Source organism: Thalassophryne amazonica, chromosome 10 (assembly GCF_902500255.1).
Source record: "Thalassophryne amazonica chromosome 10, fThaAma1.1, whole genome shotgun sequence".
NCBI lineage: Eukaryota > Metazoa > Chordata > Actinopteri > Batrachoidiformes > Batrachoididae > Thalassophryne > Thalassophryne amazonica.
In genome coordinates this window covers 85,735,068-85,762,158 of record NC_047112.1, presented here as the reverse complement: position 1 = coordinate 85,762,158, position 27,091 = coordinate 85,735,068, and the positions used below count along the sequence as shown (strand labels likewise).

At 45.4% G+C, this 27,091-nt stretch overlaps 1 protein-coding gene across 1 annotated transcript; it reads right to left on the bottom strand.

The window, feature by feature from the left end:
- Nucleotides 1–4,073: 4,073 nt before the first annotated feature.
- LOC117519109 (dimethylaniline monooxygenase [N-oxide-forming] 5-like) lies at nt 4,074–22,322 on the bottom strand. The gene is given in 12 exon segments (XM_034180408.1): nt 4,074–4,264; nt 4,426–4,482; nt 4,484–4,679; nt 4,764–4,836; nt 4,910–5,129; nt 5,228–5,363; nt 9,913–10,112; nt 10,244–10,386; nt 10,599–10,764; nt 14,584–14,772; nt 14,924–15,062; nt 22,283–22,322. Coding segments are annotated over 11 exon segments (1,665 nt in total). The 5' UTR covers nt 15,056–15,062; nt 22,283–22,322; the 3' UTR covers nt 4,074–4,111.
- Nucleotides 22,323–27,091: the final 4,769 nt, after the last annotated feature.

The window sequence follows — 27,091 nt, the reverse complement described above, 5'->3', positions numbered from 1 at the left end:
TGTTTATGTGTAAATATAACCTCTTTGTCATATATTATGTAAAAGCTAGGAAGAAATAAACACTTATAAAACTGAAAATGCTAATATCACCTCTGGAGTCATTTACAAGACATTTTGTGGATGTTAGTGTTCACTCTAATGTCTGCTAACTTCCTATGGAGTTAAATTTGTTTTATTAATGCCTGCAAATGCACAGAGGGTGAGCTACAAATCAAGGGCGTAGGTTTGGTCTCAGCTTTGGTAGGGACAATACCACCCCCCCGCCCCCCTGCCCACCACCACCACCACCACCCCCTAACCCACTCATACCATTAGACGCACAAGTACAGCATAATACATAACATATGACGACATAATGCTGAATAATTTAACACTTTATTTACATTATTAAGTGTGTAGGCAGACAAACAAATAGCTTAAATAACAAAATTGCACCCAAAATCACGAATCTATTCTATAGGCCTACACCTGAGAGAACAAGACAACAAAAAAAAATACTTGTGGAGCTAACAAAAAAAAGTTTTTGCAACCAAGATGTATAATCTATTCTCTTCATCAATAATGCAGTTGTAGGTATCTGGCAACCTAATTTGCCAACAAAAAAAAGGGCTTTACAATGATATATATGGTGTATTACGGTAAACGTAAGCCTGTGATGTCATAACGCAGAGGAAAAACATGGAAGTTTCACACTAGTGCGCCGCTGATTCTCATTACCGTAAGTTCTCATGTAAGCCCTCACGCTGAAAAATTTCAACACTGACAGCAAGCCAAGAACCCGTGCTTTCCAACAGTGTGCTAAATGTTGCATATATTACGGTAAAGTGCGTTCGGTGACTTTTGAAACGAGGGAAAAGTATGAAAAAGAGCGCAAAAGTGACAGAAAAGTACAGAGACAGACAGCAAACATAAATGTAGTAATTTTTGAGGAAAAGGCAGGATGTTAGTGTCATTTGTGAAGGTGTGCGTGCGTGTTTGTGTGGGTGTGCAGTTTATTTTAAGTGTGGCGCACAGCATTGTTCGCAACCCCTCACCCCCGCCCTTCTTGTTTTTCTGCACCGGAGCAGTGTTGCCAGATATGAAATATGAAACTATCGTACCAAAACCTCAAAATTATCGTATTTTGGGAGAAATTATCGTACACAAACAAAACGCATACAACGTAGCTATTTTAGCGTTTTTGTTTTTTTTAATTTACAAAGAATTTTATGTCACATTTTTAAACAGTAATTATAGTAATGGGGAAACTATGGCACAAAAAGAACGCAAATGCACAAGCAAATGCACTACCAGACTAGAAAGATTTTTTTTTTTTCTGTGAAGGGACACAAACGTGTTAATTACCAGACTAGAAAGAGTCGAATTCAACCTCGAGGTCGCTGTCGTCATCCGATGCCATGGACACGTGCAGATTTTGTTGAACACAGAAAAAAATGTTGACACCTCCATAAGGAACTTTAACTTTTTTTTTATTCTTCTTGTATATCTCTTGCTCTTGTGTTTTGTTCGTTTGTTATTGCATTTGTTGAAATAAAGTTTCGAGAAAAAAAAAAAGATGTTGGTTGGGGAATCTTCCTGTCACGGCACAGATTTTATGGGAACTCATTACTTTGTATGAGAGGGGACGGGCTTTCAAATGACTGTCCCGGTCGCTCAAAGCCAGCATTTGATGCCGCCTGAGTGCAACACCTGCAAAATGATTCTTGGGTGTCAGAGAGAGATGCGTGTTTGGGCAACCAACTGAAATTATCGTACATATTGGATTTTTTTTCCCATTATTGATCGTACACAGTGATGCCGGTAACGCGTTACTTAGTAACGCGTTACTCTAATCTGACCACTTCTTTTAGTAACGAGTAATCTAACGCGTTAATCTTTCCAAGTCAGTAATCAGATTAAAGTTACTTCTCCATGTCACTGTGCGTTACTATTATTTTTCATTGTGGGTCGATAACAGCATTAAACTTGGTCTGTGGGCAGGAGGTCGGGGTTCGACTGAACTGTCCACTTTAAGTGAGCTGTGAGCTTTTAATCCGCGGTTTTTTGCAGCTGCTCGACTCGTCCTCACCTCTTAAAGCGCGGTGATCAGCACACCTGCACTGAGCTTTACGAAGACATTTTTATACTTTTTTCCTCCTTTATTTAGAATTCTGAGCTGAGCCGCTCTGTATCGTCTCGTTAAAAACAGCTGATCCTCCGCGACGCGTCAACAACTAACACTATTTTCCACTGAAATGCACCTAAACTCTCTTTCTGAGGACCACATGATGTGAAAACACAATTAAACTTTCTTACCTGTAAATCTGCTCATGTTTTCTGCATAAATAAATGTTATCCATTCTTTGTGCTCAAACGCCAAAGCAGGGGCGAATCCAGATGGAATGGGGGCGTGGGGCAGGGATGTGCCCCCCTCCCCACAACACCCCTAGATTCAAGATCCAGTTTTGAAGCCGTTTTTTACTACAACTACTAATATTGCTTAAAATAATAATAATTTCGACAAGTAAAATGTTTAGAGAGAATTTAAATGTTAGAAAAATGTTAGAATTTAATAGTTACATTTATAAACAATGTAGGCTCGAAATTGCAAGTTTTACTGTTACAGTGCTGTCAACAGTTAAATATGAGGTCAAGAAAGACGTCTTTATTTTACTTTTTATAAAACAAGTATTTGTTTTCATTGAAGTCAAGAAAGGGTGACTATAGTGAGTTTTGGCAAAACAGGTATCATTGTCATGTTGAGGTGGGTTGTTGTCGAGAGCTGGGACTAAAAAAGTAACTAGTAATCTAACTTAGTTACTTTTACAATTGAGTAATCAGTAAAGTAACTAAGTTACTTTTTCAAGGAGTAATCAGTAATTGGATTACTTTTTCAAAGTAACTGTGGCAACACTGATCGTACAGAGGGCAAAACTATCGTACAAATACGATAATTATCGTACATCTGGCAACACTGCACCGGAGCCACCCATCCTCTGCGCTCTGGGACCTCCCACTTTACAAATGAAGCACTGCCTGCCACGAGATGCGCTTTGTTTACGTCCATGTGAGAAGAACGTGAGCTAATGAAATTGCAACATGGGTAACCCTGTCACTCTGGCACGTCGAAAACACAAAACGTGACAACTAAAATTATAGTATCAAGTTCGCAAAAAAATAGTGAATGATTTTGTTATATAAAAAAAATTCTAAATATTGGTAGGGACTATTTTGCCATCCCAAAATATTGGTTGTGACTTGTCCCTATGGTCCATATGCAAACCTACGCCCCTGCTACAAATATTCCTTGATTTGCACAACTTCGGCTCTTGTCAAAAGCTCATGTAAATGCATACGCAAAGCCTCCTGCAGATGCCATTAAAATGTAAATATTGAACATGTACAGATTGAATAGGATCTTAATAATTAATTAAACAACTGCAAATTATAAAGAACACTGCTCATACGACCAAGGGTATTTTAGCATTACATTATATTATAAAATCAAAGCCTGTAAATGTAAAAAAAAAAAAAAAACTCAGACAAACACACTATGTTTTCAGGTTCATAAATTACTCTACATAACTTTCCATTATCCTTGCCACACTCATGAGACAATTCCTGCAGAACATATGAAAAGCTGTAGGGAAAATAGATTGACAAATTAATGATAGGGCATATTTCTCTAATTAAAAATATCACAATTACGCATATAAATATTTGAGTGGAGTCATAAGTGACCTCACTTATTCACTTGAAGGTTAACCATGGTGTTGGGTAATATGACAGTATGAAGCATTGGAGTTTCAGGGCTTGGAAGACTTGGTATAAATGAAGGACACAGGAATTCTGCCATCTTCTCAAAATTCATACTTAAACACCCTTCAGAAATAGTGATGTGAAAGGCTGAAGTCCAGTTATTGCAAGTGTTTGGATGCAGTTGTTGAAATCTGTTATTCAGTTTAAGGGAGCAATTGCTCTTTCACAATAGACAGTTGTTTATGCTTCATTAATGAACATCCCTATTATTACTGCCATTGATAAAATGTATACATGAGTACATTGAAGTCCATTTGGACTCAATATATTGAATGTTTTAACGTTGACTTATAATTTGACTGAAATGGCATGTTCACATAGTCTGTGGATGGAGGCGGGACACCAGGGTCGGTATGACAGTTGGGTTGCGGACATGGATGTAGTAGACAGCAGCTCCTCCGGCCATGATGGTCAGCGTGAACTTAATAAGGCGGCCAGTGAAGGAACCCTCTTCTGGTGCATCCAGCTGAAAGCGACAGAAGAAGGAACATTATGATCCCACTGGCTAAATGTTTAGTCTTATTTAAAAGAAACTTCAGATAAGTCAAGACCCAAACATGTTGATAGTAATTTCTATTCATCATATATTAAAAGCCAAAATAATCTAGCAGAAAGAGCGGTGGCAACCTCTCTGGTCTTCAAAGGCTGGCGCATGCGGTCGAACTGGGTGAAGATCGCCTTACGGGGCCCCTTCCCATTTCCCTGGTCCCACCAAACGATACTGGTAGGCTGTCATTGGCCCCCACAGAAGCTTCTTATACAGTGGATAGTCTGTGAGGAAGAGCCAGAGAAGACTTGGCCGTGCTCCAATGTCTCCAGCCAACTCGTCCATGTAGGTGACATAGTCCACTTGAATTGGTGCCAGCTTTGAGAGCACATAGCTAGCGGTGAGAATATATCACAAGTTAATGTTTGATTCTACTCCAATTTGTATGTAATGATGTAATTTAATGTGAGACCTTTACTTTTTTCCCATCTCCTTGGTATCCTTCTCAATTGTCTTCATCATGACCTCACTGGAGGGAAGCTTTATGTGACCTAAAGATAAAGACAGGAGATGCGTATCACTCCTCAGTCTTATCCACTGACTGCTCATAAAACTCATCTTCACCTTTTAAGACCCGTGCAGCATAGCGGGCCTGCATCTCAGCTTGTGTCATAATGGCGCCAAGGGCATGGATGAAACCCACAACAGCCAGAGTGTGATGCTCAAGGTTGGGTGTAAAAACATGCTTGTACAGACCCACACGGTGCCCAGACCTGTGCAATAAATTGTTTGGCAAGTAAGGAAAGCCATAGTTGTATCCTGTGGCGAACACAATAACATCCACCTGTGACAATACAAAGCAATAAATGGGGATTTAATTCAACAAAGGCCTACGTTTTAATGTACAAGTTAATTTTAATATCTCTGGAAATGCTACCTAACCTTCTCCACAATACTGCCATCGTCAAATACGACAGTGGAGCCACGAATCTCCTTCACATTTGGTTTCAGGATGACAGACCCAGACAGAATTCTGAAAGGCAGGTCGTCATTGATGATTGGGATCTGACTGAAGAGCCTGAGAGGGAAGAGAAGAGTAGACAAGGGTCGGTAAGGTAACTTTAAGTGTAATAAAAGCTTCTAGTATAAAGGGTGACATAGTTGTCAGCTATCATTCAAGTAAATTGTGCTTCTGTCAGGTTTGTATTCATATTGACATGTGTGCCAAGAATGCAGTGGCTACACCACTAGTTAGCATTTGGTATGACCACTGCAGGGTCTGGCTGACTATGTCTAATCACAGTAAAGCTGGTCATGTTAACAGATTGATTGGACGTGCTGGAAATGGTAACTGCCTGGTCTGTCACTTCCAAAACAGTAGTGCGTCAACAAATTTGCAGTGAATGCTGAATGGAAAAAATATTACGGGAGAAGTAAGGTGTCTCTACACATAACTAAGAAATCATGTACGTATTCACACCCTTTGCTCAATACTTTGTTGATGCACCTTTGGCAGCAATTACAGCCTCAGGTCTTCTTGAATATGATGCCACAAGCTTGGTGCACCTATCTTTGGGCAGTTTTGCCCATTCCTCTTTGCATCACCTCTCAAGCTCCATCATGTTGGATGTGGAGCGTTGGTGCTCAGTCATTTTCAGATCTTTCCAGAGATGTTCAATCAGATTCAGGTCTGGGCTCTGGCTGGGCCACTCAAGGACGGTCACAGAGTTGTCCTGAAGCCACTCCTTTGATATCTTGGCTGTGTCCTTAGGGTCATTGTCCTGCTGAAAGATGAACCGTTGCCAGAGTCTGAGGTCAAGAGTGCTCTAAACTGTGTAGTGTGGATCACATGGACCATAGCCTTATCATATGGATTGGCCATGCCTTCATTGGAGACTGGCGGGGCCTGGGAAAACTGGAGTACAGGTACCTGCTGCTAACACATCATTGACTCTGGGGGGATTGGGTGGTTCACTGATGTTTCGAGGATATGAACTGTCAACTCTTTGAAAATCCCAACTGTATTCCACTTCACGAGCCAATGGTCTTTCCTGCTTGATTGTTTGAGCAACTGGTTCTTACAGCCATTCGACTTTATGAGCAGGTGGATGCTAGGCTGTCATCGCTGTCTTACATGTCTGACAATTGTTTGCTGTGCTTTGTTTTATTTGTTATTTTGTTCTTGGTAGTGTGGCCAGAGTAGATGGTCATCCTTCTTAAGCCCGGTCACACGGCACTAACGAAGGACATCAAAGGCAAAACAAAATAAGAAATTTGGACTTACGCTGACATCGTTTAACCATTGTCCAGCTTCATTTCTGTAGCTGGTGCTTGTCAGAATTTTGAAACTGTCAAAAAATATGAACAAATCCTAACAACAACCTCAATTCGTCCATATTCTGTTTTGCTTTCTGTCTTGACGGTTCATCGTTGTTTGCGTAATTCCCATTACACCAGTCGTCCAACCTCCCACGTCCAATGTCTTGCACAAACGTTGATGATATATGAACGGATCATTAACTAAAGCTCCGACGAGCTGAACGTGACTTGTCCATGTGTGGGATGAAAAGCAACGTTGTCATACAGAAACAATAGTGGCAAGAATGTTTTATCAACGGCTTTAACTATTTATGTATGTTGCAGCCGTTTGTGTCTGGCCTGCGTGTGCACACACGTTGTTATCAAGATACTCAGACCCCACATCTGCAGGTGCTGCACATGACGACCAGGCTGGCTGTGCTCGATCTCATACCTGCTGTCGGTCATGTCATCGTGAATGTTTTGTTTTGATTTCGTTTAAAGCGTCAAGGTCAACGGTTGCTTAATTTGTCTTTCGTTGGTTTCGGTTTTCTTAAGTTCCTTTTCGCGCTCTTGATTCGCGGGCGTTTTGGTGATGGGAAAATGCAGGATCATTCATCCACTTTTTCTCGATTATTTGTGACTTTTTTCCTTTGTTCAGCTATCGTTGTGTGCCATGTGACTGGGAATTAAGTTTGAGTCTTTGATGTTTCTTTCTACAATCAAAACTCTTTTGCCAATGTGCTCAGGGGTGAGTGTAAGGTTAGACGTTACCTTTGTGAAGAGCCTTGGAGCAACTTATGATTTGGTGCTGTGTAAATAAACTGAATTAAATTGATATTAAGAAATGAAATGAAGCTGACCACACAAAAAACATTCACACACAGGACAAAGACAGCTTAGCTTCCTTGAGTTTCAAATGGAGAGAGCTTAGATGTACAGAGCCAACCAAGAGAACCACTGTCACTGATGAAGAAAGGCAGAGGATAGCAGTGATGATGATCAATTTATGGAATGTTTTGCAATCTTCTGTGATATTTATAGAATCCAAAAATCTGACATAATGAATAAAAATTTAAATTAATGTATTTTGGAGTTATTTTTTCAATAACTTTATTTTTATTGCAATAACATAGACATAGTAAACACACTGTTTGATTAAAACGGAATATGTGAAGTTAGGGAAAATTGAGTTTGAAACTTTTAGTCAAGGTGTATGACAACTTATAACTCCAACTGTCCATAAGTTATAAAATATTGTTTAACAAATGGGAAATGAATATGCATTGAAGGTGTTGAATTAAAAAAATGTAAATTATAGTGAATTGATGGATGAATAAGATAAGAGTTGAGTGACAGCATGGTGGATTAGTGGTTAGCACTGTTGCCTCACAGCAAGAAGGTCATGGGATTGATTCCCACCTTTGGCCTTTCTGTGTGGAGTTTGCATGTTCTCCCCTTGTTTGTGTGTGTTTCCTCTGGGTGCTCGACTTTATTCCCACATTTAAAGACATGCAGGTTACACTCAAAAACTGATGCATTGGATGAACTCAATTCAATGAGCAGGATTTCCATCTAATAAATATACGAGGTCTATTAGATAAGAAACCGACACTTTTATTTTTTTTTTAACTATATGGATTTGAATGACGTGCGATTACACCAATCATGCTTGAACCCTCGTGCGCATGTGTGAGTTTTTTCACACGTGTCGGTGATGTCATTTCCCTGTGGGCAGGCCTTGAGTGAGATGTGGTCCCGCCCTCTCAGCTGCATTCCTTTGTTTCACACGCTGCTCGAGACGGCACGCGTTGCTTTATCAAAATTTTTTCTGGACCTGTGAGGAATATCCGAGTGGACACTGTTCGAGAAATTAAGATGGTTTTCGGTGAAAAGTTTAACGGCTGATGAGAGATTATGGGGTGTTTCTGTCGGTTGTAAGGACTTCCCACGGAGTGGGACGTCGCGCAGCACTTCCAGGCGCCGTCGTCGGCCTGTTTCGACCTGAAAACATCCTCATTTAAGGCTTAATTCACCCAGGATGTCGTGAGAGAACAGAGAAGATTCAGAAGAGGCCGGCATGAGGACTTTATGTGGACATTCCACTGTTTAAGGACATTTTTTAATGAAAGACGTGTGCGCAAATTCTGTGTGCGCCGCGACAGGAAAACACCTCCGTGTGAAAACCATTTGTAAAATTCAGGCGGCTTTTGATGGCTTTCAACAAGTGAGTAACTGAGAAATTGTTTAACAGCTTGGGCTTGTTCCAACTTGCCCGTTAAGGTTTCCAACGGAGGTGTTTTTCCTGTGGCGACCCCCCGCGGTCGGGTCCGACCCGACATGCGACTCTGCCCGCACGTTTTTTCATTACAAAATGTCCGTTAACAATGGAATGTCCGAATAAACTCCTCATGCCGACTTCTTCTGAAAGTTCTCTGTTCTCTGACGACTTACTGGGTCAACAGAGCCTGAAATGTGGAGGTTTTCAACTTGAAATGGCGAGACGCTGCCGCCTCAAAGCGCAGATCGCCGTCAGGCACCGTGGGCCATCCTTAAAGCGACACTACCAGACCAAAATCTCTCATCAGCCGTTAAAATTTTTACCGAAAACCAGCTGAATTTATCGAATGGTGTCCACTCAGTTGTGCCTTACAGTTTTGAAAAAAATTTGATCAAACAAAGCAACAGTCTCTCAGCCATTCCTAAACAATGAAAAAATCGACGAGAGGGTGGGCCACTCCTCACTCAAAGACTGCCCACAGGCGAATGACGTAACCGACAGGCGTGAAAAAAACTCTTGCATGCCCATGAGGGTTCAAGCATGTCTGATGTAATCACACGTGGTTCAAATCCATATGGTTTTTGAAAAAAATAATAAGGTCGGATACTTTTCTAATAGACCTCGTATGTAGCCACAACTGAAATAAAGCGCATCCATGCAAGATAATTTAATTTAATTTAGTTAGGACAACATATATTTATGTAAGTGAATTGAGTTCATCAAATAAGACATTTGTTTGAGTGATACATTAAAAAAAACTGACTCATTGGATTGGATTCCTTCCAATTAATATATGTAGTCCAACTAAATTACCGTAAGTTACATTATCTTGCATGGATGTGCTTTATTTGAGTTGGGGCTACACATATTTATTAGATGGAAATCCTGCGCATAATTGAATTGAGTTCATCCAATGAGCCATTTTTTGAGTGTCAGTGAACTGGAAACTTTATAATTGCCCAGGTCTCCCTTGCAAAAGCGATCTCGATTGCAATGGGAATAACGGTTAAATAAAGGTTAAAAATAAATACACATAAAAATATCGTACCTGTGTTTGGGTTTGATGGCATACATGGTGTGGTCATACATGGCATTGAGTTTTTTCTCTCCATACCAGTTAAGCCAGTTAACTGGCAGCAACTGGAACAGGATGTGGGCAAAGCGTGTGTTGTACTTCATGTCCACTGGCACACCATCATCAGACACCTGACGGATGATCCAGGCACCACGGCGGGTGCTCATATACACCTGCAGAACACAAAAGAAGAAGACAAAAAAAAAGGACATGGACAAAAGCAGGACAAAGTGAATAAAAAAAAAATGTTGAATCATAAATCGAAATCAGTGAGTAAATGGCCAATCAGAAATTATTTCCTAACCTGCTCTGCAACTCTACTGCTCTCTACTGCAATGTCACTTCCCGAGTTACCAATGCCAATGACCACCACCCTCTTCCCCAGCATTTCTTCAGAGCCCTTGTAGTCCCAACTGTGAAAGTATTTTCCTTCAAAAGTCTCAATTCCTGCCAAACACAACAGGAAACACAGTGGGGGGGGGGGGGGGGGTCATCTGTGTTGTTCATTTACTCAGTTTCAAGTTTATGTGTGTTGGAACAGATGATGTGCAATCCTGTCCCAGGAAAACACTAGTTCAGTGTGTATATGACTTCAGTCGGGTCACTGAGATGAAGTACATGCATTTCCCCCTGACAGTATGAAGAAAAATCTAATTTACCTGGGAAGTCTTTGAGTGGCATGTTGGGGTAGGTGTAGTGTCCAGAGCAGCAGATAACTGCATCAAAGACATGTCTCTCCTCCTGTCCATCTTTATTCTCTGTCACCACCTCCCACTGACCAGTGCGAGAAAAGTCCGGTCTTTGTTTGACACTTTTTACCATGGACTAAAATGTAAAACAAAATAGGTTAGAGGAACAGTCACCTTGGTCACACCTGACTAATATATACCGTGGCAGGAGCATTATGATATGTTGCTCACCAGGGGTGGTATTGCACACAAGAAAAAAAGGAAGCAAAAAACTGTTAATTTAGAGGAACGAGCATCATCCTTCCTTATAAAACTGTATTTCTACTCTTGTGCTTGACAGAGGCGGTTTGCAGCCGAGTGTGAAGCGTCCGGGATGAAAATCAGCACCTCCAAATCTGAGGCCATGGTTCTCAACTGGAAAAAGGTGCTTTGCCCTCTTCAGGTCAGTGGAGTGTCCTTGCCTCAAGTGGAGGAGTTTAAGTATCTCGGGGTCTTGTTCAGGAGTGAGGGACGGCTGGAGCGTGAGATCGATAGACAGATCGGTGCAGCATCTGCAGTGATGCGGTCGCTGTATCGGACCGTCGTGGTGAAGAGAGAGCTGAGTAGGGGGGCAAAGCTCTCGATTTACCGATCTATGTTCCAATCCTCACCTATGGTCATAAGATTTGGCTCATGACCGAAAGAACGAGATCGCGAGTACAAGCGGCCGAGATGAGTTTTCTCCGCAGGGTGGCTGGGCGCTCCCTTAGAGATAGGGTGAGGAGCTCGGTCGATCGGGAGGAACTCGGAGTCGAGCCGCTGCTCCTCCACGTCAAAAGGAGTCAGTTGAGGTGGCTCAGGCATCTTTTCCGGATGCCCGCTGGACGCCTCGCTGGAGAGGTGTTCCGGGCACGTCCCATTGGGAGGAGGCCCTGGGGAAGACCCAGGACACGCTGGAGGGACTACATCTCTCGGCTGGCTTGGGAACGCCTTGGGGTGACCCCGGAGGAGCTGGGGGAGGTGTGTGTAGATCGAGAGGTTTGGGTGGCTTTGCTTGAGCTGCTGCCCCCGCGACCCGACTCCGGATAAAGCGGAAGAAAATGGATGGATGGATGGATGGATGGATGCTTGAGAGAGTATTCTACTTTTTATTTGATTACATTTGTCACAATACCTTCAGAGAAGGTACGAGGAGCAGCTCTGTATGTGGCATCTGAAATGAGGTGGAAAATCTTGCAATTCCTTGAGCGGCCACTTGAGACTGGCTTCAAAAGCGATTCACTTCCCATAGAATCTGATGTTAAAATGTTCAACTTTACAGCAGAAATATGTTTACAGGCTGGTTAAAAAAAAGGTTTTGGTCTCTGTAGGTGTTGTCACACTGTAACGAATAAAAGTAGATTAGTTATGGATTAAACATTTTGTCCAGTTGCACTGGGAAAATCACGTAATCCATTTGTCTTCTGTGAAGCCAAGCCATTTGATGTATTGACAGCATTGTAAAACTTTCTTAGAAATCAAAGCTGACATAGGAATACGAGGGCTGTCAATAAAGTATAGGTCCTTTTTATTTTTTTTCAAAAACTATATGGATTTCATTCATATGTTTTTACGTCAGACATGCTTGCACCCTCGTGCGCATGCGTGAGTTTTTCCACACCTGTCGGTGAGGTCATTCGCCTGTGAGCACTCCTTGTGGGAGGAGTCGTCCAGCCCCTCATCGGAATTCCTTTGTCTGAGAAGTTGCTGAGAGACTGGCGCTTTGTTTGATCAAATTTTTTTCTAAACCTGTAAGGCACATCGAAGTGGACACGGTTCGAAAAATTAAGCTGGTTTTCGGTGAAAATTTTAACGGCTGATGAGAAATTTTGAGGTGATACTGTCGATTAAGGACTTCCCACGGTGCGAGACGTCGCTCAGCGCTCCCAGGTGCCGTCGTCAGCCTGTTTCAAGCTGAAAACCTCCACATTTCAGGCTCTATTGATCCAGGACGTCGTGAGAGAACAGAGAAGTTTCAGAAGAAGTCGGTTTCAGCATTTTATCCGGATATTCCACTGTTAAAGGAGATTTTTTTAATGAAAGACGTGCGGACGGGTCCGCGAGTCGGGACGCAGCCGGCGCGGTGTGGCGGCACAGGAAAAAACACCTCCGTGTTGATAACCATTTGTAAAATCCAGGCGGCTTTTGATGGCTTTCAGTGGAGTGACTATATGAGAAATTGTTTAACAGCTGGACATGTTCCAACTTGTCCTTAAGGCTTCCAACAGAGGTGTTTTTCCAGTGACGGAGCATCGCAGCGGCTGCGAGCCGACGCTGCAATCCGTCCGCACGTCTTTCATTAAAAAAATCTCCTTTAACAGTGGAATATCCGGATAAAATGCTGAAACCGACTTCTTCTGAAACTTCTCTGTTCTCTCACGATGTCCTGGATCAATAGAGCCTGAAATGTGGAGGTTTTCAGCTTGAAACAGGCTGACGACGGCGCCTGAGAGGGCTGCGCGACGTCTCGCACCGTGGGAAGTCCTTAAAGCGACAGTATCATCTCAAAATCTCTCATCAGCCGTTAAAATTTTCACCGAAAAAACCAGCTTAATTTTTCGAACCGTGTCCACTTCGATGTGCCTCACAGGTTTAGAAAAAATTTTGATCAAACAAAGTGCCAGTCTCTCAGCAACTTCTCAGACAAAGGAATTCCGACGAGGGGCTGGACGACTCCTCCCACAAGGAGTGCTCACAGGCGAATGACCTCACTGACAGGCGTGGAAAAACTCACGCATGTACACGAGGGTTCAAGCATGTCTGACGTAAAAACATATGAATGAAATCCATATAGTTTTTGAAAAAAATAAAAAGGACCTATACTTTATTGACAGACCTCGTATTATGCTTTTCTTTGAATTTGCATTGCTTTGCATTGGCTCTACATCTCAAGTGTGGTTCAGGACTCATATTTTTGTTCAAACCCGACCCAAACCCAGTGCTGTTAATGTCTCTATTTCCACTCTAAACAAATCACTGGCCCACGAACAGGAAGAAAGCTGTTAGAGCCTGTATTTTCTTTTTTTAATTAACAGAAACAAAGTATGTATCATGTGAAACCAGACCTATGGGTTACCCCAGAGCACAGATAAAATAAATGTTTTTTAATCTGACCTGTTCTGTTCTTTCACCCAGAGGCATCATCCCAGCCTGAAGAAAACTGCTATGCACAGAAGACATTTTGGAAGACGATGTCTGGAAATACTTTAAGTCCTTATCGTGGAAGCTGCTGGTGAGTAAACGCAGTCCTGCTTTGTCCCACCACCAACCAGTAGAAAAAATAACTTATGCCGCTCCTCAGACTGTAAGGACCCAAAGTGGGCCAAAGTGTGAAAGAAAGCTGCACTGAACACTCCAAAACACAGTAGAAGTATAAGTTTGTGATGTAACAGAAACTGCTTTTAGATGAAGACAAAAACACACAGACCATTTTGTATATATTGTTCAAAATGTGCATTTGTGTTTGTTTTAACCTTTTTATTGTACAGTCTTTCACACAAGAGCCCAAATTACCTTTATAAAGTGTCAAAACAGTTGTTTATTATAGTTTGCTGTGTGTTTTGAATAAATGTGTGTGGAAAATTATTTCCGCTTTATTTTTTCCTTTCTTATTTCTGATTGTTAACCTTTATTACACTTATAAAACACAACTGTAGCATATATATATATTGAAAGTACAGGTTGTCCTGAAAAAAAGAGACATAAAACTTGATTGTGCGATGCAGGGAGAGCTGTTAACAGCAATAATAAAACATTTATGGCAGGCGAGTGAACTGTCCAAAAAATGACCTCGGACCCCAGAGGGTTAATATACATTAATATAGTAACTGCATACCTCTGTGTGTGTAGGTGTGTGTGTGTGTGTGTGTGTGTGTGTGTGTGTGTGTGTGTGTGTGTGTGTGTGTGTGTGTGTGTGTGTTCTTATGAGTTTTATTACCTGGAATTTAATGTATCGCAGTAGCTTGAAGTGGTCTGCATACATTTTGAAGTATGTCAGGATTTTTGAGTGGTGCATGTAATTTGGGTAATCAGCAGGAATTGGGAAGTCACTGAAACACATCATCTCTTTGGAAATGTTAATGGTGAGGGAGCGGTAGATACTGGCCCTGTTAGGTTCTGACACTTCCTGTAAGCAAGCATTTCAAAACACAACAATGTCAATAATAATACTTTATTGAGGTAGAAAACAGCTTGATCCTTTTCATACACTACCACAGCAACACTAGATAGATATGTAACATAAAATAAATAAATTCCTGTTGTCTGTGAAGACTTACCTTGAACTTCCAGAGGCCACCAATGTCATCACTGGTCTCAAAGCATGTTGGCACCATGCCCTCTTCCAGACAGGCCTTCACACTGGTCAACCCTGACGGGCCGGCACCAATCACTGCAACTTTGTGTACCATTCTGGGGCTGCACTAAGAAAAGAAAAGGCAGAGGCAGGAATAGGGAAAATTAGGCCCAACACAATGCAACATACAGGATTTTCTTTTTTGGTGAAGGACAAATTATAGACTTGACAATTTAAATTTTGGAGGTGATCTGGATCTGGATCAAGATTTCACTTTATATAGGCTTTGAAGGATTATGACAAAACTACTTCACGGATTCTCACCAAATTTGCACCACAGATACATAATGCTCTCCAATATGAAAGAAATTCAAATCCTTTTGACAGAGTTATGAAATTTTGAATATTTGTTCAATGTTAATACCCCCATCACACTAGAGGCCGAATGAGCCTGAATCGTGTCTGAATGAAAGTTCGACTCACATTTGGGGAGTGTTGAGGTACATTCAAAAACCTTGGATCACACTCTCAGAGCAGGCACCTTGAATGTTTTGGTCATGTTCAAAACAGTCATAGCGCAGTCAAGGTGGATCCACTATCAAACGGCACTCAAAGTGCCATCTGACCATAGTCTGACTGCATTCTAAACAATCAGATAGCATGAAAACAGCATTCTTAACATTCTGATCACATTTGGAGAGGACGTCAGCATGGCGTAAACATGCTGAACGTCCTCTCCAAATGTGATCAGAATGTTAAGAATGCTGTTACTGTTACAGGCTGTTCACAAACAGACAAACTAACAAAGACAGGTGAAAATATTACCTCCTCCAACTTTGTTGGCAGAGGTAAAAATACTTAAAAATAACTACATTTCAACACAAAGTAGGCATATATTTTAAATTCTGTGGTAAATTAAAAGTTGATACATCAATTACAGATGCACACATATTCTATTTATTTGGGTTTTGGACCAGCAACATGTACTGATTTTCTCTTCTGGAGGAGGGAAATCAGGAGAGCATTATCCAAAGAACTCCAAACTGGAATTGTTACTGTGAGAAGGAGGAATGACCGGGTGATGAGTGTCAGACTGGTCCTTGATGGGACATGTCATTGTCTGTTCATCTCCAAGCCAGTTTTAGTTGGTAATGTTTGTTATACACAGGGGGGCTGGTTTCCACAAAGACCTTTCGACGACCCTCTGTGCAGACAGTGCTTTGTGTGTGTGTGTGTGTGTGTGTGTGTGTGTGTGTGTGTGTGTGTGTGTGTGTGTGTGTGTCTGAGAGAGAGCCAATGCTTTGCTCAGCGTTGCACCCAGTGAGCCAAAACTTCACATTCTTGAGAAATGTTGATTTCTCAGGGCGCCTTCACACATAGTACAAATAAGTACAAATCAGGGCGAGTCACAGTGGAACAGCTTGTATGAGCGAACCACGAAAAACATTGAGCCGACAGGCAGGTGTGCACGATCCCACTGCAACGGTATCGTGCATGCGACTGTCGTGTCAGCAGGAACACAGTGGGAGCAACGGGGACGTGGTGCACCACATCACCCTGCTGATGTGGAGAAAAATAAAATAAAAACCAGCTGTATAATTAGTGAATATCACTGGGTTGATATAATACATAAAAGGGGACGCAGTACAGAACACTGTGGTTAAATAACCCTGGTTACATAAAAAATAAGTGCCACTCACGGGATTCGAACCTCTAAGCTCTGATTACCAGATGGAAACTTTACCATTGTCCTACAATCACTGTCTTATAACAGGAGCGTGAAATGGCTAAAGTCATCAAGCAGATAAACTTTAAAAAAAGAGAGAGAGAAAAAAACCCCCACTATGTTAACTGACCAAACGGCCTTTGTTACGGCATATTTCTGCTGATCCGTGACTGAAAGTGGCGTATTTGTCGCACTGTTGGCTTGTCGTATAGTCCTACGCCACGCCGCTCACAGGACATGCGTCCTGACAGATTTGACAGACGTGACATTCAGATCGTCTGCTGCGTGTCCACATGAATGGATGGTCCATTCCAGCTGGAACAGCCTGTCAATGTATATACCCTTCAGCCGGTCACGAAAGCGATATAGGTTTTTATGTATTTCCACGTGAGGACAACAGGCAGAGACACGCGCCTCATGGAGGAATGTTGTAAATTCATATCCTTCTAAACACAGTAGGTGTTCTCCAGCTGGGACATCCTGTTGGGAAGGTGTCGTGACACGGACCCACAACAGGGGGCGTTAATGAACGGACAATGGATAAGCCAAAAAGTAACAATTTAATGTTGTGAAATGCACAACGAAATACAGACAACGACAGAGAATGTGGATCGTCAATCATACACGAGGTGACGTGTGGGCAGGCTTGAAGATAGAAGACATCTGGCAAGAGAAGAGCCGGATCCCACACAGTTTCCACCGCCAACGGATCTGAAGAACACCGGAGCCGCCAAGCCCTGCGCCCCAGGTGGCCACTGTCTTCAGCAGTCAGACCCGGTACTGCTGGCAGAAACAGAAACAGTTAATGGTGGGTGTGTGTATATACACCCAGCAATCTTACAGTGCTTAATTCCTCCAGGAGGGAAAACCTCCACCTCCAGATACAGAATCACCCGTGCAGCTCCTGTCAGTCACTTCCCTGGAAGGAGTGAGAGGCGAAGACGTCACGCTCACACTATCCGCCAATCCAGCTTCAGACTGTCACCACAGGAAAACGGCTGCACACAAAACAATATTCAGTCTCAGAAAAATCACAGCAGAGAAGGTTACCTGAATTGTAGCTGATTTCTCGGCGGGGAGGTGGAGTTGCAGTCCGGCTTTTATGGAGGATGTAGTTGATGAGTGACAGCTGGTGTTGATGATGTGTGACAGCTGTCACTCCAGTAGTTCCGATGCCCTCTCGTGCTTGAAGCCAGCACTCCAAGCAGGGTGCCATCTGGTGGTGGTGGGCCAGCAGTACCTCCTCTTCAGCGGCCCACACAACAGGACCCCCCCCTCAATGGGCGCCTCCTGGCGCCCGACCAGGCTTGTCCGGGTGACGGTTGTAGAAATCGGCCAGGAGGGCCGGGTCCAGGATGAAGCTCCTCTTCACCCAGGAGCGTTCTTCAGGTCCATACCCCTCCCCGTCCACCAGATACTGGAACCCCCGACCCTTTCGACGGACGTCCAGGAGCCGACGCACGGTCCATGCCGGCTCCCCGTCGATGATCCGGGCAGGAGGCGGTGCAGGTCCAGGGGTGCAGAGTGGTGAGGTGTGATGAGGTTTGAGACGTGACACATGAAAAACCGAGTGGATCCGCAGTGAAGCTGACAGCTTTAGCTTCACTGCGGCCGGACTGAGGACCTTGAGGATGGGAAATGGTCCAATAAACCGGTCCTTGAGTTTTTGTGACTCCGCTTGAAGCGGGATGTCCTTGGTCGACAACCACACCTCCTGCCCGGGCTGGTATGCAGGGGCCGGGGAACACCGGCGGTCTGCATGGGCCTTGGCCCTCGTCCGGGCCTTCAACAGGGCAGAACGGGCGGTCTGCCACACCCGGCGGCACCTCCTGAGGTGGGCCTGGACCGAGGGCACACCGACCTCTCCCTCCACGAGCGGGAACAATGGGGGCTGGTACCCCAAACACACCTCAAACGGGGAGAGGCCGGTGGCAGACGACACTTGGCTGTTGTGGGTGTACTCGATCCAGGCCAGATGGTTGCTCCAGGCCGTCGGGTGCGTGGAGGTCACGCAGCGGAGGGCCTGCTCCAGCTCCTGGTTAGCCCGCTCTGCCTGTCCGTTTGTCTGAGGGTGATACCCGGACAAGAGACTCACGGTGGCCCCCAGTTCCCTGCAGAAACTCCTCCAGACCTGGGAGGAGAACTGAGGGCCACGATCTGAGACAATGTCCGATGGAATCCCATGCAGACGCATGACATGGTGGAGCAGGAGGTCTGCTGTCTCCTGGGCCGTCGGGAGCTTCGGGAGGGCTACGAAGTGAGCCGCCTTGGAGAACCGGTCCACTATCGTGAGGATGGTGGTGTTGCCCTGGGACGGCAGGAGGCCCGTGATGAAGTCCAGGCCGATGTGGGACCAGGGGCGGTGAGGCACCGGTAGAGGCTGGAGGAGGCCCGAAGTCCTTTTGTGGTCAGCCTTGCCCCTGGCACAGGTGGTACAGGCCTGGCCGTAATCCCGGACGTCGGCTTCCATAGACGCCCACCAGAAGCACTGCTGGACCACTGCCACGGTTCTGCGCACCCCTGGATGATAGGAGAGCTTGGAACCATGACAGATCAGGAACTCCTGGCGGTCCGGATGTAGTCCAGGTTCTGATGGTCCATGAAAACCGTGAAGGGCACCGTCACTCCCTCCAACAGGTGTCTCCACTCCTCGAGAGCCTCCTTCACCGCCAGGAGTTCCTGATTGCCGACGTCATAATTCCTTCAGCCGGGGTCAACCTGCGGGAAAAAATAGGCACAAGGGTGGAGAACCTTATCGGACTCCCTGCTCTGGGACAGCACGGCTCCTATCCCTGAGTCAGTGGCATCCACTTCAACTATGAACTGGCCATTAGGATCAGGGTGCACCAGAACTGGCGCAGTCGAGAACCGGCGTTTCAACTCCCTAAATGCGACTTCGCACCGATCCGACCAGGTGAAGGGGACTTTAGTGGAGGTCAGGGCAGTCAGGGGGCTAACTACCTGACTGTAACCCTTAATGAACCTCCGATAGAAATTCGCAAAGCCGAGGAAATCTCTCACTGCCGCAACCTTGGCCGGGTCAGGGGCGACAGAGTTGGAGGAGATGATGAACCCCAGGAAGGACAAAGAAGTACAGTGGAACTCGCACTTCTCGCCCTTCACAAACAGCCGGTTCTCCAACAACCGCTGCAGGACCTGACGTACATGCTGGACATGAGTCTCAGGGTCCGGAGAAAAGATGAGTATGTCGTCTAGATATACAAAGACAAACCGATGCAGGAAGTCCCACAAGACGTCATTAACCAATGCTTGGAACGTCGCGGGGGCGTTTGTGAGGCCGAATGGCATGATCAGGTACTCAAAGTGACCTAAGGGGGTGTTAAATGCCGTCTTCCACTCGTCTCCCTTCCGGATCCGAACCAGGTGGTACGCATTCCTAAGATCGAGTTTGGTGAATATTTGGGCTCCATGCAGGGGCGTGAACACCGAATCCAACAGAGGTAATGGGTATCAGAAACAGTTAATGGTGGATGTGTGTATATTCACCCAGCAATCTTACAGTGCTTAATTCCTCCAGGAGGGAAAACCATCTGGTGGTGGTGGGCCAGCAGTACCTCCTCTTCAGCGGCCCACACAACACATCCAGGAGCACAGATCACAACAGCAGTCACTGTGAGCAGACACCCCCCACTGTCTGTTCAGCGCCCACACCAACGTGTCTCTATCACGTGGTCAGGCAACTCCCCATGCTGTGTGTGCTCAGACTTCGCTGTCTGGCCCCCACATGATCAGATCTGTACATACATATCAGCATTTTATGCAAATGTGCCCCTCCGGCATGTGGCATGTGTTGGGGGGGAGCACGACACAGAGGTGAGACACATGCACCACGTGTGTTGCTTTCATGCCACACTCGTGGGGGCACTTTGACAATTTTCACATCCAGCTCAAAAACAGTTAGCAGACGATCACTGCTGACTGTTTTTGTGTTAATAGTGTGAATGGCCACACATTTTCTAAGTGCCATGTGAGCGGTGTTAGATGTTTGAGCCTGGAATTGTAACCTGGAATTTGGCCGACACCTGCCGGGAGAGGGTTTGATGAGCCGTCACAGCACACACTCCCGCTGGTGTGCGCAAATAGTTGTAGCAACAGGTGTACGAGGCGTTAGAGGCAGCTACAATTTTGTACGTATTGCATACGATTCCTGCTTCATGCACACTTCATGCGCAATTCTACCACACTCGTACTATGTGTGAAGGGGCCCTCAAGAATGCAAAACTTGGAGAACCACATCCTGCATACAGTGGGGGAAATAAGTATTTGATTCACTGTCAATTTTGCAGGTTTTTCCACCTACAAAGAATGGAGAGGTCTGTAATTTTTGTACACTTCAACTGTGAGAGACAGAATCTAAAAAAAAAATCCAGAAAATCACATTGTATGATTTTTAAATAATTAATTTGCATTTTATTGCATGAAATAAGTATTTGATCACCTACCAACCAGCAAGAATTCTGGCTCTCACAGACCCAATTAATTGTTTTAAAATCATACAATGTGATTTTCTGGATTTTTTTTTTAGATTCTGTCTCTCACAGTTGAAGTGCACCTACAATAAAAATTACAGACCTCTCCATTCTTTGTAGGTGGAAAAACTTGCAAAATTGACAGTGGATCAAATACTTATTTCCCCACTGTACATACATACATACATATGGAAACCAGATCCAAACTGCATACTGACTATCAAATTTCTACTTCAGGACAAAAGAGTCTTTCTTAAAAACAGCCAATCCACAAAAGGGGGAAACCAAATCCACTCCCACTACATCTCAAAGTAATCAGAGCACTGATGTTTTGTTCTCACACAGTCCTTTCAGCTGTTCCCACAGCTTGGTGTTGTTGCACATTTCAAACAAATGTAAAAACATTCCGATCGTGATACATATTGTATTTTTTGTGTGGAAACTGTAAGCTCATAATGCATGCACATATAACATTTACTCAGAGCGATCATATCTCTGCCAAAGCCACATATGTTCAGGAAAATACGGATCAAATTCAAAATAAATTCCCCCCTTTTCTAGGACATGATGCATGTGCTCACCAAATTTCATCATTTATTCTTTCCCAACTTTTCAAGTTAAATGTGCCAAACATTCTTCTAAAATCTATATCTCAGTTCCAGAATATAAAATGGACCACCTCTAAAATTAAATCACTTATTTCCAAGAACATTATCTATCTGCTTCCAAAATGGAATTGACTTGTCCTGCCAACAGACAAACAAGCAAACAGACGAATGCCTGTGAAAATGTATGCAAGCATATGGTGCTTCCCACTGTGCATTTAAATCTGCATGAGGACGGCAGCAGCCAAGAACATGCAAAAGTAACTGTTGAAGTCGTGCTGCAGTTCATAGGTTGTCTACATTTAAAAACAACAAAAATAAAATGCACATTTCAAACAACAATGAAAATCTTTGTGTTGTCTTGTTTTGATTCACCTTGCAAAGTAGCAATGCACAAATATTCATATATATTATGCATCAAATATGGAATATGACAAAGTACCTCCATATTGGTAAAATCTATCGATTGAATTTAGGTATACTACGTCACAAATTATAACAGACCTATTTATCCTTCTTACCTTGGTCTTCTGTGTTAGGTCGATGTGAAATGAGGCAGAACTCAACTGTCTGTGGGATTTTATAGTGACCGACAATAGACCTTAACCACACCCCCCCTGCCAAAAAAAAAATTAAAAAAAATGAATCAACAGACTTAAAACACATGTGGGATTGTGAAATGTGGTTCATTCTGACTCTGTTGTTTAAGACAGTTTCACATTTAAACAGCAACACATGATTCTATTTGCACTGTAAAAGCATGATTACCTCGGCATATGTTCACATTTTTTGGACTACTATTCTATTTTCTGGTTTAGTCCAGCATTAGGGGTCTCCAATTGGTTCAAAATGCTGCTGCCAGAGTTTTGACACGAAGCAGAAAGTTTGACCACATTACACCCATTTTGGCATCTCTTCACTGGCTTCCTGTCCCAGTGAGATCAGATTTTAAGGTTCTGCTACTAACCTATAAAATTGTTCACAGACTGGCACCTCCCTACCTGCCTGACCTAATTAAACCCTACGTACCGGCCCGGGCTTTGCGTTCTCAAGGTGCAGGACTACTTAGTGTCCCTAATGTGAATAAAAAGTCTGCGGGTCACAGAGCTTTCTCTTATCGTGCCCCTGTTCTGTGGAATGATCTCCCTGCATCAATAAAACAGTCAGATTCTGTAGAGACTTTCAAGTCCAGACTTAAGACTTAAGCACTTATTTTCCCTTTCGTATGGCTAGCATACTGGCATAGTATGTTACTATGGTTTTTACTCTTTTAATTCATTTTATTAGTAAACGCAACGGGCCGCGGCCTCAACTTTATCTAAATTCATGGTCTTTTAGTGAAGCTTAGGGTTAGTGGCTGGTGATCGCCTTAGTATTTCTTCTGTTTTTCTTGTTGCTTAGTGCTGACAAATTACACTGTATTTGTTTTCTAATGCTTGATTCTGCTTTTTTCTTTTCTCTCTGATGAGGTGCGGCTCCATCCAGAGATGGGTGCGGCATCTGTTTGAGAAACCGTCCTGTGCACTGGCAACATTTCCTGTATTGTTTTGTAATTTGTGTCTGTAGCATGGCCCAAGAAGAGGGTCACCCCTTTGAGTCTGGTCTGCTTGAGGTTTCTTCCTCAGAGGGAGTTTTTCCTTACCATTGTTGGTAAGGTTAGACCTTACTTGCTTGAAGCGCCTTGAGGCAACCTTGTTGTGATTTGGCTCTATAGAAATGAAAATAAATTGAAAGTTGATACAATTGAAACAACAAATTGAAATTTGTTGATACAATTACTAAAGCAAGTGATCACAGCACAGCAGCCAGAGGAGCTGCTCGCTGCTGCGTTCACTGTGCCTCGGTCATTTCAAAGTGTCACCGATTATCACCTTGTTTCTGCATAAACTGACTTTAGAATGATTTACAAGGTCTTACCTTGTCATCTGATTGTTAATAATCCCATATCCCATTAAAAAAAATAATCCCATTATTCCCTTTGATCGCTTGGATGAAGATAGTGCATCTCAAACAAGCTGTTGTGGTCCCAAATGATACATGCGCTGTGAAGGCAGTGCAGACAAATTGTTTGGGGGGGGGGGGGGGGGGGGGGGGGGGTATTGGTCTGCGACACCGGTACTGAAAATTTGAGAAACAAAGCTCACCAAGAACCAAAAGTTAAACCAGCAATAACAGTAGGGAAAATATTAGTATTAGTAAGAACTAGAGAGGAGGAACAGCCCAAACTTTCGAGAGGTGAAGAAGGCAGTACCACACAAGAAGCAATGACAGCACAATACTAAAAGGGAGGGGTGATGAGCCCAGTGGAATTAGTGATACAAAACATCCTGATCATGCAAAACAAATTAACTTTGTATGAAAAAGTGGCGAGGTGGTTTGTGACAAAAAGGGAGCTGAGCCAAAAGGCGAAGCTGTCGATCTACTGGACCGAAAAGAACTAGATCGTGAGAGCAAGCGGACCAAAATGAGCTTCCTTAGGAGGTGGCTGGGGTCTCCCTTAGAGATAAGTGAGAAGCTCAGTCATCCGTGGGGTGCTGGGAGTAGAGCCACTGCTCCTTCGTGTTGAAAGGAGCCAGCTGAGTGTTGGGGAAGGGTCGTAACACGGACCCACAACAGGGGGCGCAATGAACGGACAATGGATAAGAGAAGGAGTAACAATTTAATGTTGCAAAAGAACACAACGGAATATAAACAAGAGTACTGCCAATCATACACAAGAGGACTGCGGGCGGCTTGAAGATAGGAGACCTCGGATGAACGAAGAGCCGGGGCCCACACCGCTTCTACCACCAACGGCCTGAAGAACACCGAAGCCGTCAAGCCCTGAGTCCCCAGGTGGTCTCTGTCCTCTGTTGTCAGCCCTGGTACTGCTGGCAGACAGAAACAGAAGGTGGTGAGTGTGAATCCTCACCACCAGCAACCTTGATTAATGATTCCTCCGGGAGGGATAACCTCCACCTCCAGGAACGTCTTGACTTGTGAAGTTCCCGTTTGTCCCTCTCCTGGGTCTTCACGGGTTTGCAACTGCACACAGAACAATAATCGATTACAATAATCACGCAGAGAAGATTACCTCTAATTGTAGGAGATTTCTCGGCGGAGGAGGTGGAGTCGCCGTCCGCCTTTATGGTGATGGTGATGAGATGAATGAGTGACAGTGGTGTTGAGGATGAGTGACGGCTGTCACTCCCAGTGGTTCTGGCGCCCTCTTGTGCTTGAAGCCCGCACCCAAGCAGGGCGCCATCTGGTGGTGGTGGGCCAGCAGTACCTCCTCTTCAGCGGCCCACACAACAGGACCCCCCCCCCTCAACGGGGCGCCCTCCTGGCGCTCCGACCAGGCTTGTCGGTGTCGGTGGTGGAAATCGACCAGAAGGGCCGGGTCCAGGATGAAGCTTCCTCTTCACCCAGGAGGCGTTCTTCGGGTCCGTAACCCTCCCAGTCCACCAAGTACTGAAAACCCCGACTCTTCCGACGGACGTCCAGGAGCCGACGAACAGTCCATGCCGGCTCCCCGTCGATGATCCGGGCAGGAGGTGGGTCGGGTCCAGGGGTGCAGAGCGGTGAGGTGTGTATGGCTTGAGTTTGGAAACATGAAAACCGGATGGATCCGCAGTGAAGCCGGGAGTGTCAGCTTCACTGCGGCCGGACTGAGGATCTTGGCGATGGGGAACGGCCCGATGAAGCGGTCCTTGAGTTTGTGGGATGTCACCTGGAGCGGGATGTCCTTGGTGGATAGCCACACCTCCTGCCCCGGTTGGTATGTAGGGGCCGGGGAACACCGGCGATCTGCATGGGCCTTGGCCCTCGTCCGGGCCTGTAAACAGGGCAGAGCGGGCGGTCCCGCCACAACCCGGCGGCACCTCCGCAGGTGGGCCTGGACCGAGGGTACCCCGACCTCTCCCTCCACAAGTGAGAATAACGGGGGCTGGTAGCCCAGACACGCTTCAAAGGGGGAGAGGCCGGTGGCAGAGGATACTTGGCTGTTGTGAGCGTACTCGATCCAGGCCAGATGGTTACTCCAGGCCGCCGGGTGGCGGAGGTGACACAACGAAGAGCCTGTTCAAGGTCCTGGTTCGCCGCTCTGCCTGGCCGTTCGTCTGTGGGTGATACCCGGACGAGAGACGTACGGTGGCCCCAGCTCCTTACAAAACTCCTCCAGACTTGCGAGGGGAAAACTGGGGACCACGATCCGAGACGATGTCCGACGGTATCCCATGCAGACGCGCGACGTGGTGGACCAGGAGGTCTGCCGCTCCTGGGCCGTCGGGACGCTTCGGGAGGGCCACGAAGTGGGCCCGCCTTGGAGAATCGGTCCACTACCGCTCAGTATGGCGGTGTGCCCTGGAGACGGCGGGAGGGCCCGTGACGAAGTCCAGGCTGATGTGGGACCAGGGGCGATGAGGCACAGGCAGGGGTTGGAGTAGACCCCTGGTCTTGCGATGGTCCGCCTTGCCCCTGGCACAGGTGGTGCAGGCCCTGGACGTAGTCCCGGACGTCGCTTCCAGTGACGCCCACCAGAAGCGCTGCTGGACTACTGCCACGGTCCCTACGCACTCCGGGATGACAGGAGAGCTTGGATCCGTGGCAGAAGTCCAAGACGGCAGCCCTAGCCTCTGGTGGGCGTAGAGTCTGTTCTTCGGACCGTCTCCCGGGTCAGGGTTCTTTGCCTGGGCCTCCCGGACGATCTCCTCCACGTCCCAGGTGAGGGTGGCCACGACAGTGGACTCGGGAAGGATGGGTCGATGGGTCCGACAACTCGGCCTTGGCCTCCTCTTCGTGCACCCGGGACAATGCATCGACTACGTTGATTCCTGGTCCCGGGGCGGTAGGTGATCCGGAAGTCAAAGCGCGCGAAAGAACAGGGACCAGCGGGCTGCCTGAGGTTCCAGCCGCTTGGCGGTCCGGATGTACTCCAGTCTCCGGTGGTCCGTAAAAACCGTGAAAGGCCCCGTAGCGCCCTCCAACAGGTGTCTCCACTCTTCTAGAGCCTCCTTCACCGCGGAGGGACGTTCTCGATTGCCCATGTCATAATTCCGGTCAGCGGGGGTCAACCTGCGGGATAGGTAGGCACAAGGATGGAGAACCTTATCGAACTCCCCGCTCTGGGACAGCACGGCTCCTATCCTGAGTCTGAGGCGTCCACACTCAACCTACAAACTGGCGAGTAGGATCAGCTGCACCAGAACTGGAGCAGACGAAAATCGGCGTTTCAACATCCCTAAACGCGGCTTCGCACCGGTCCGACCAGGTGAAGGGGACTTTGGTGAGGTCAGGGCGGTCAGGGGGCTAGCAACCGACTGTAACCCTTAATGAACCTCCTGTAGAAGTTT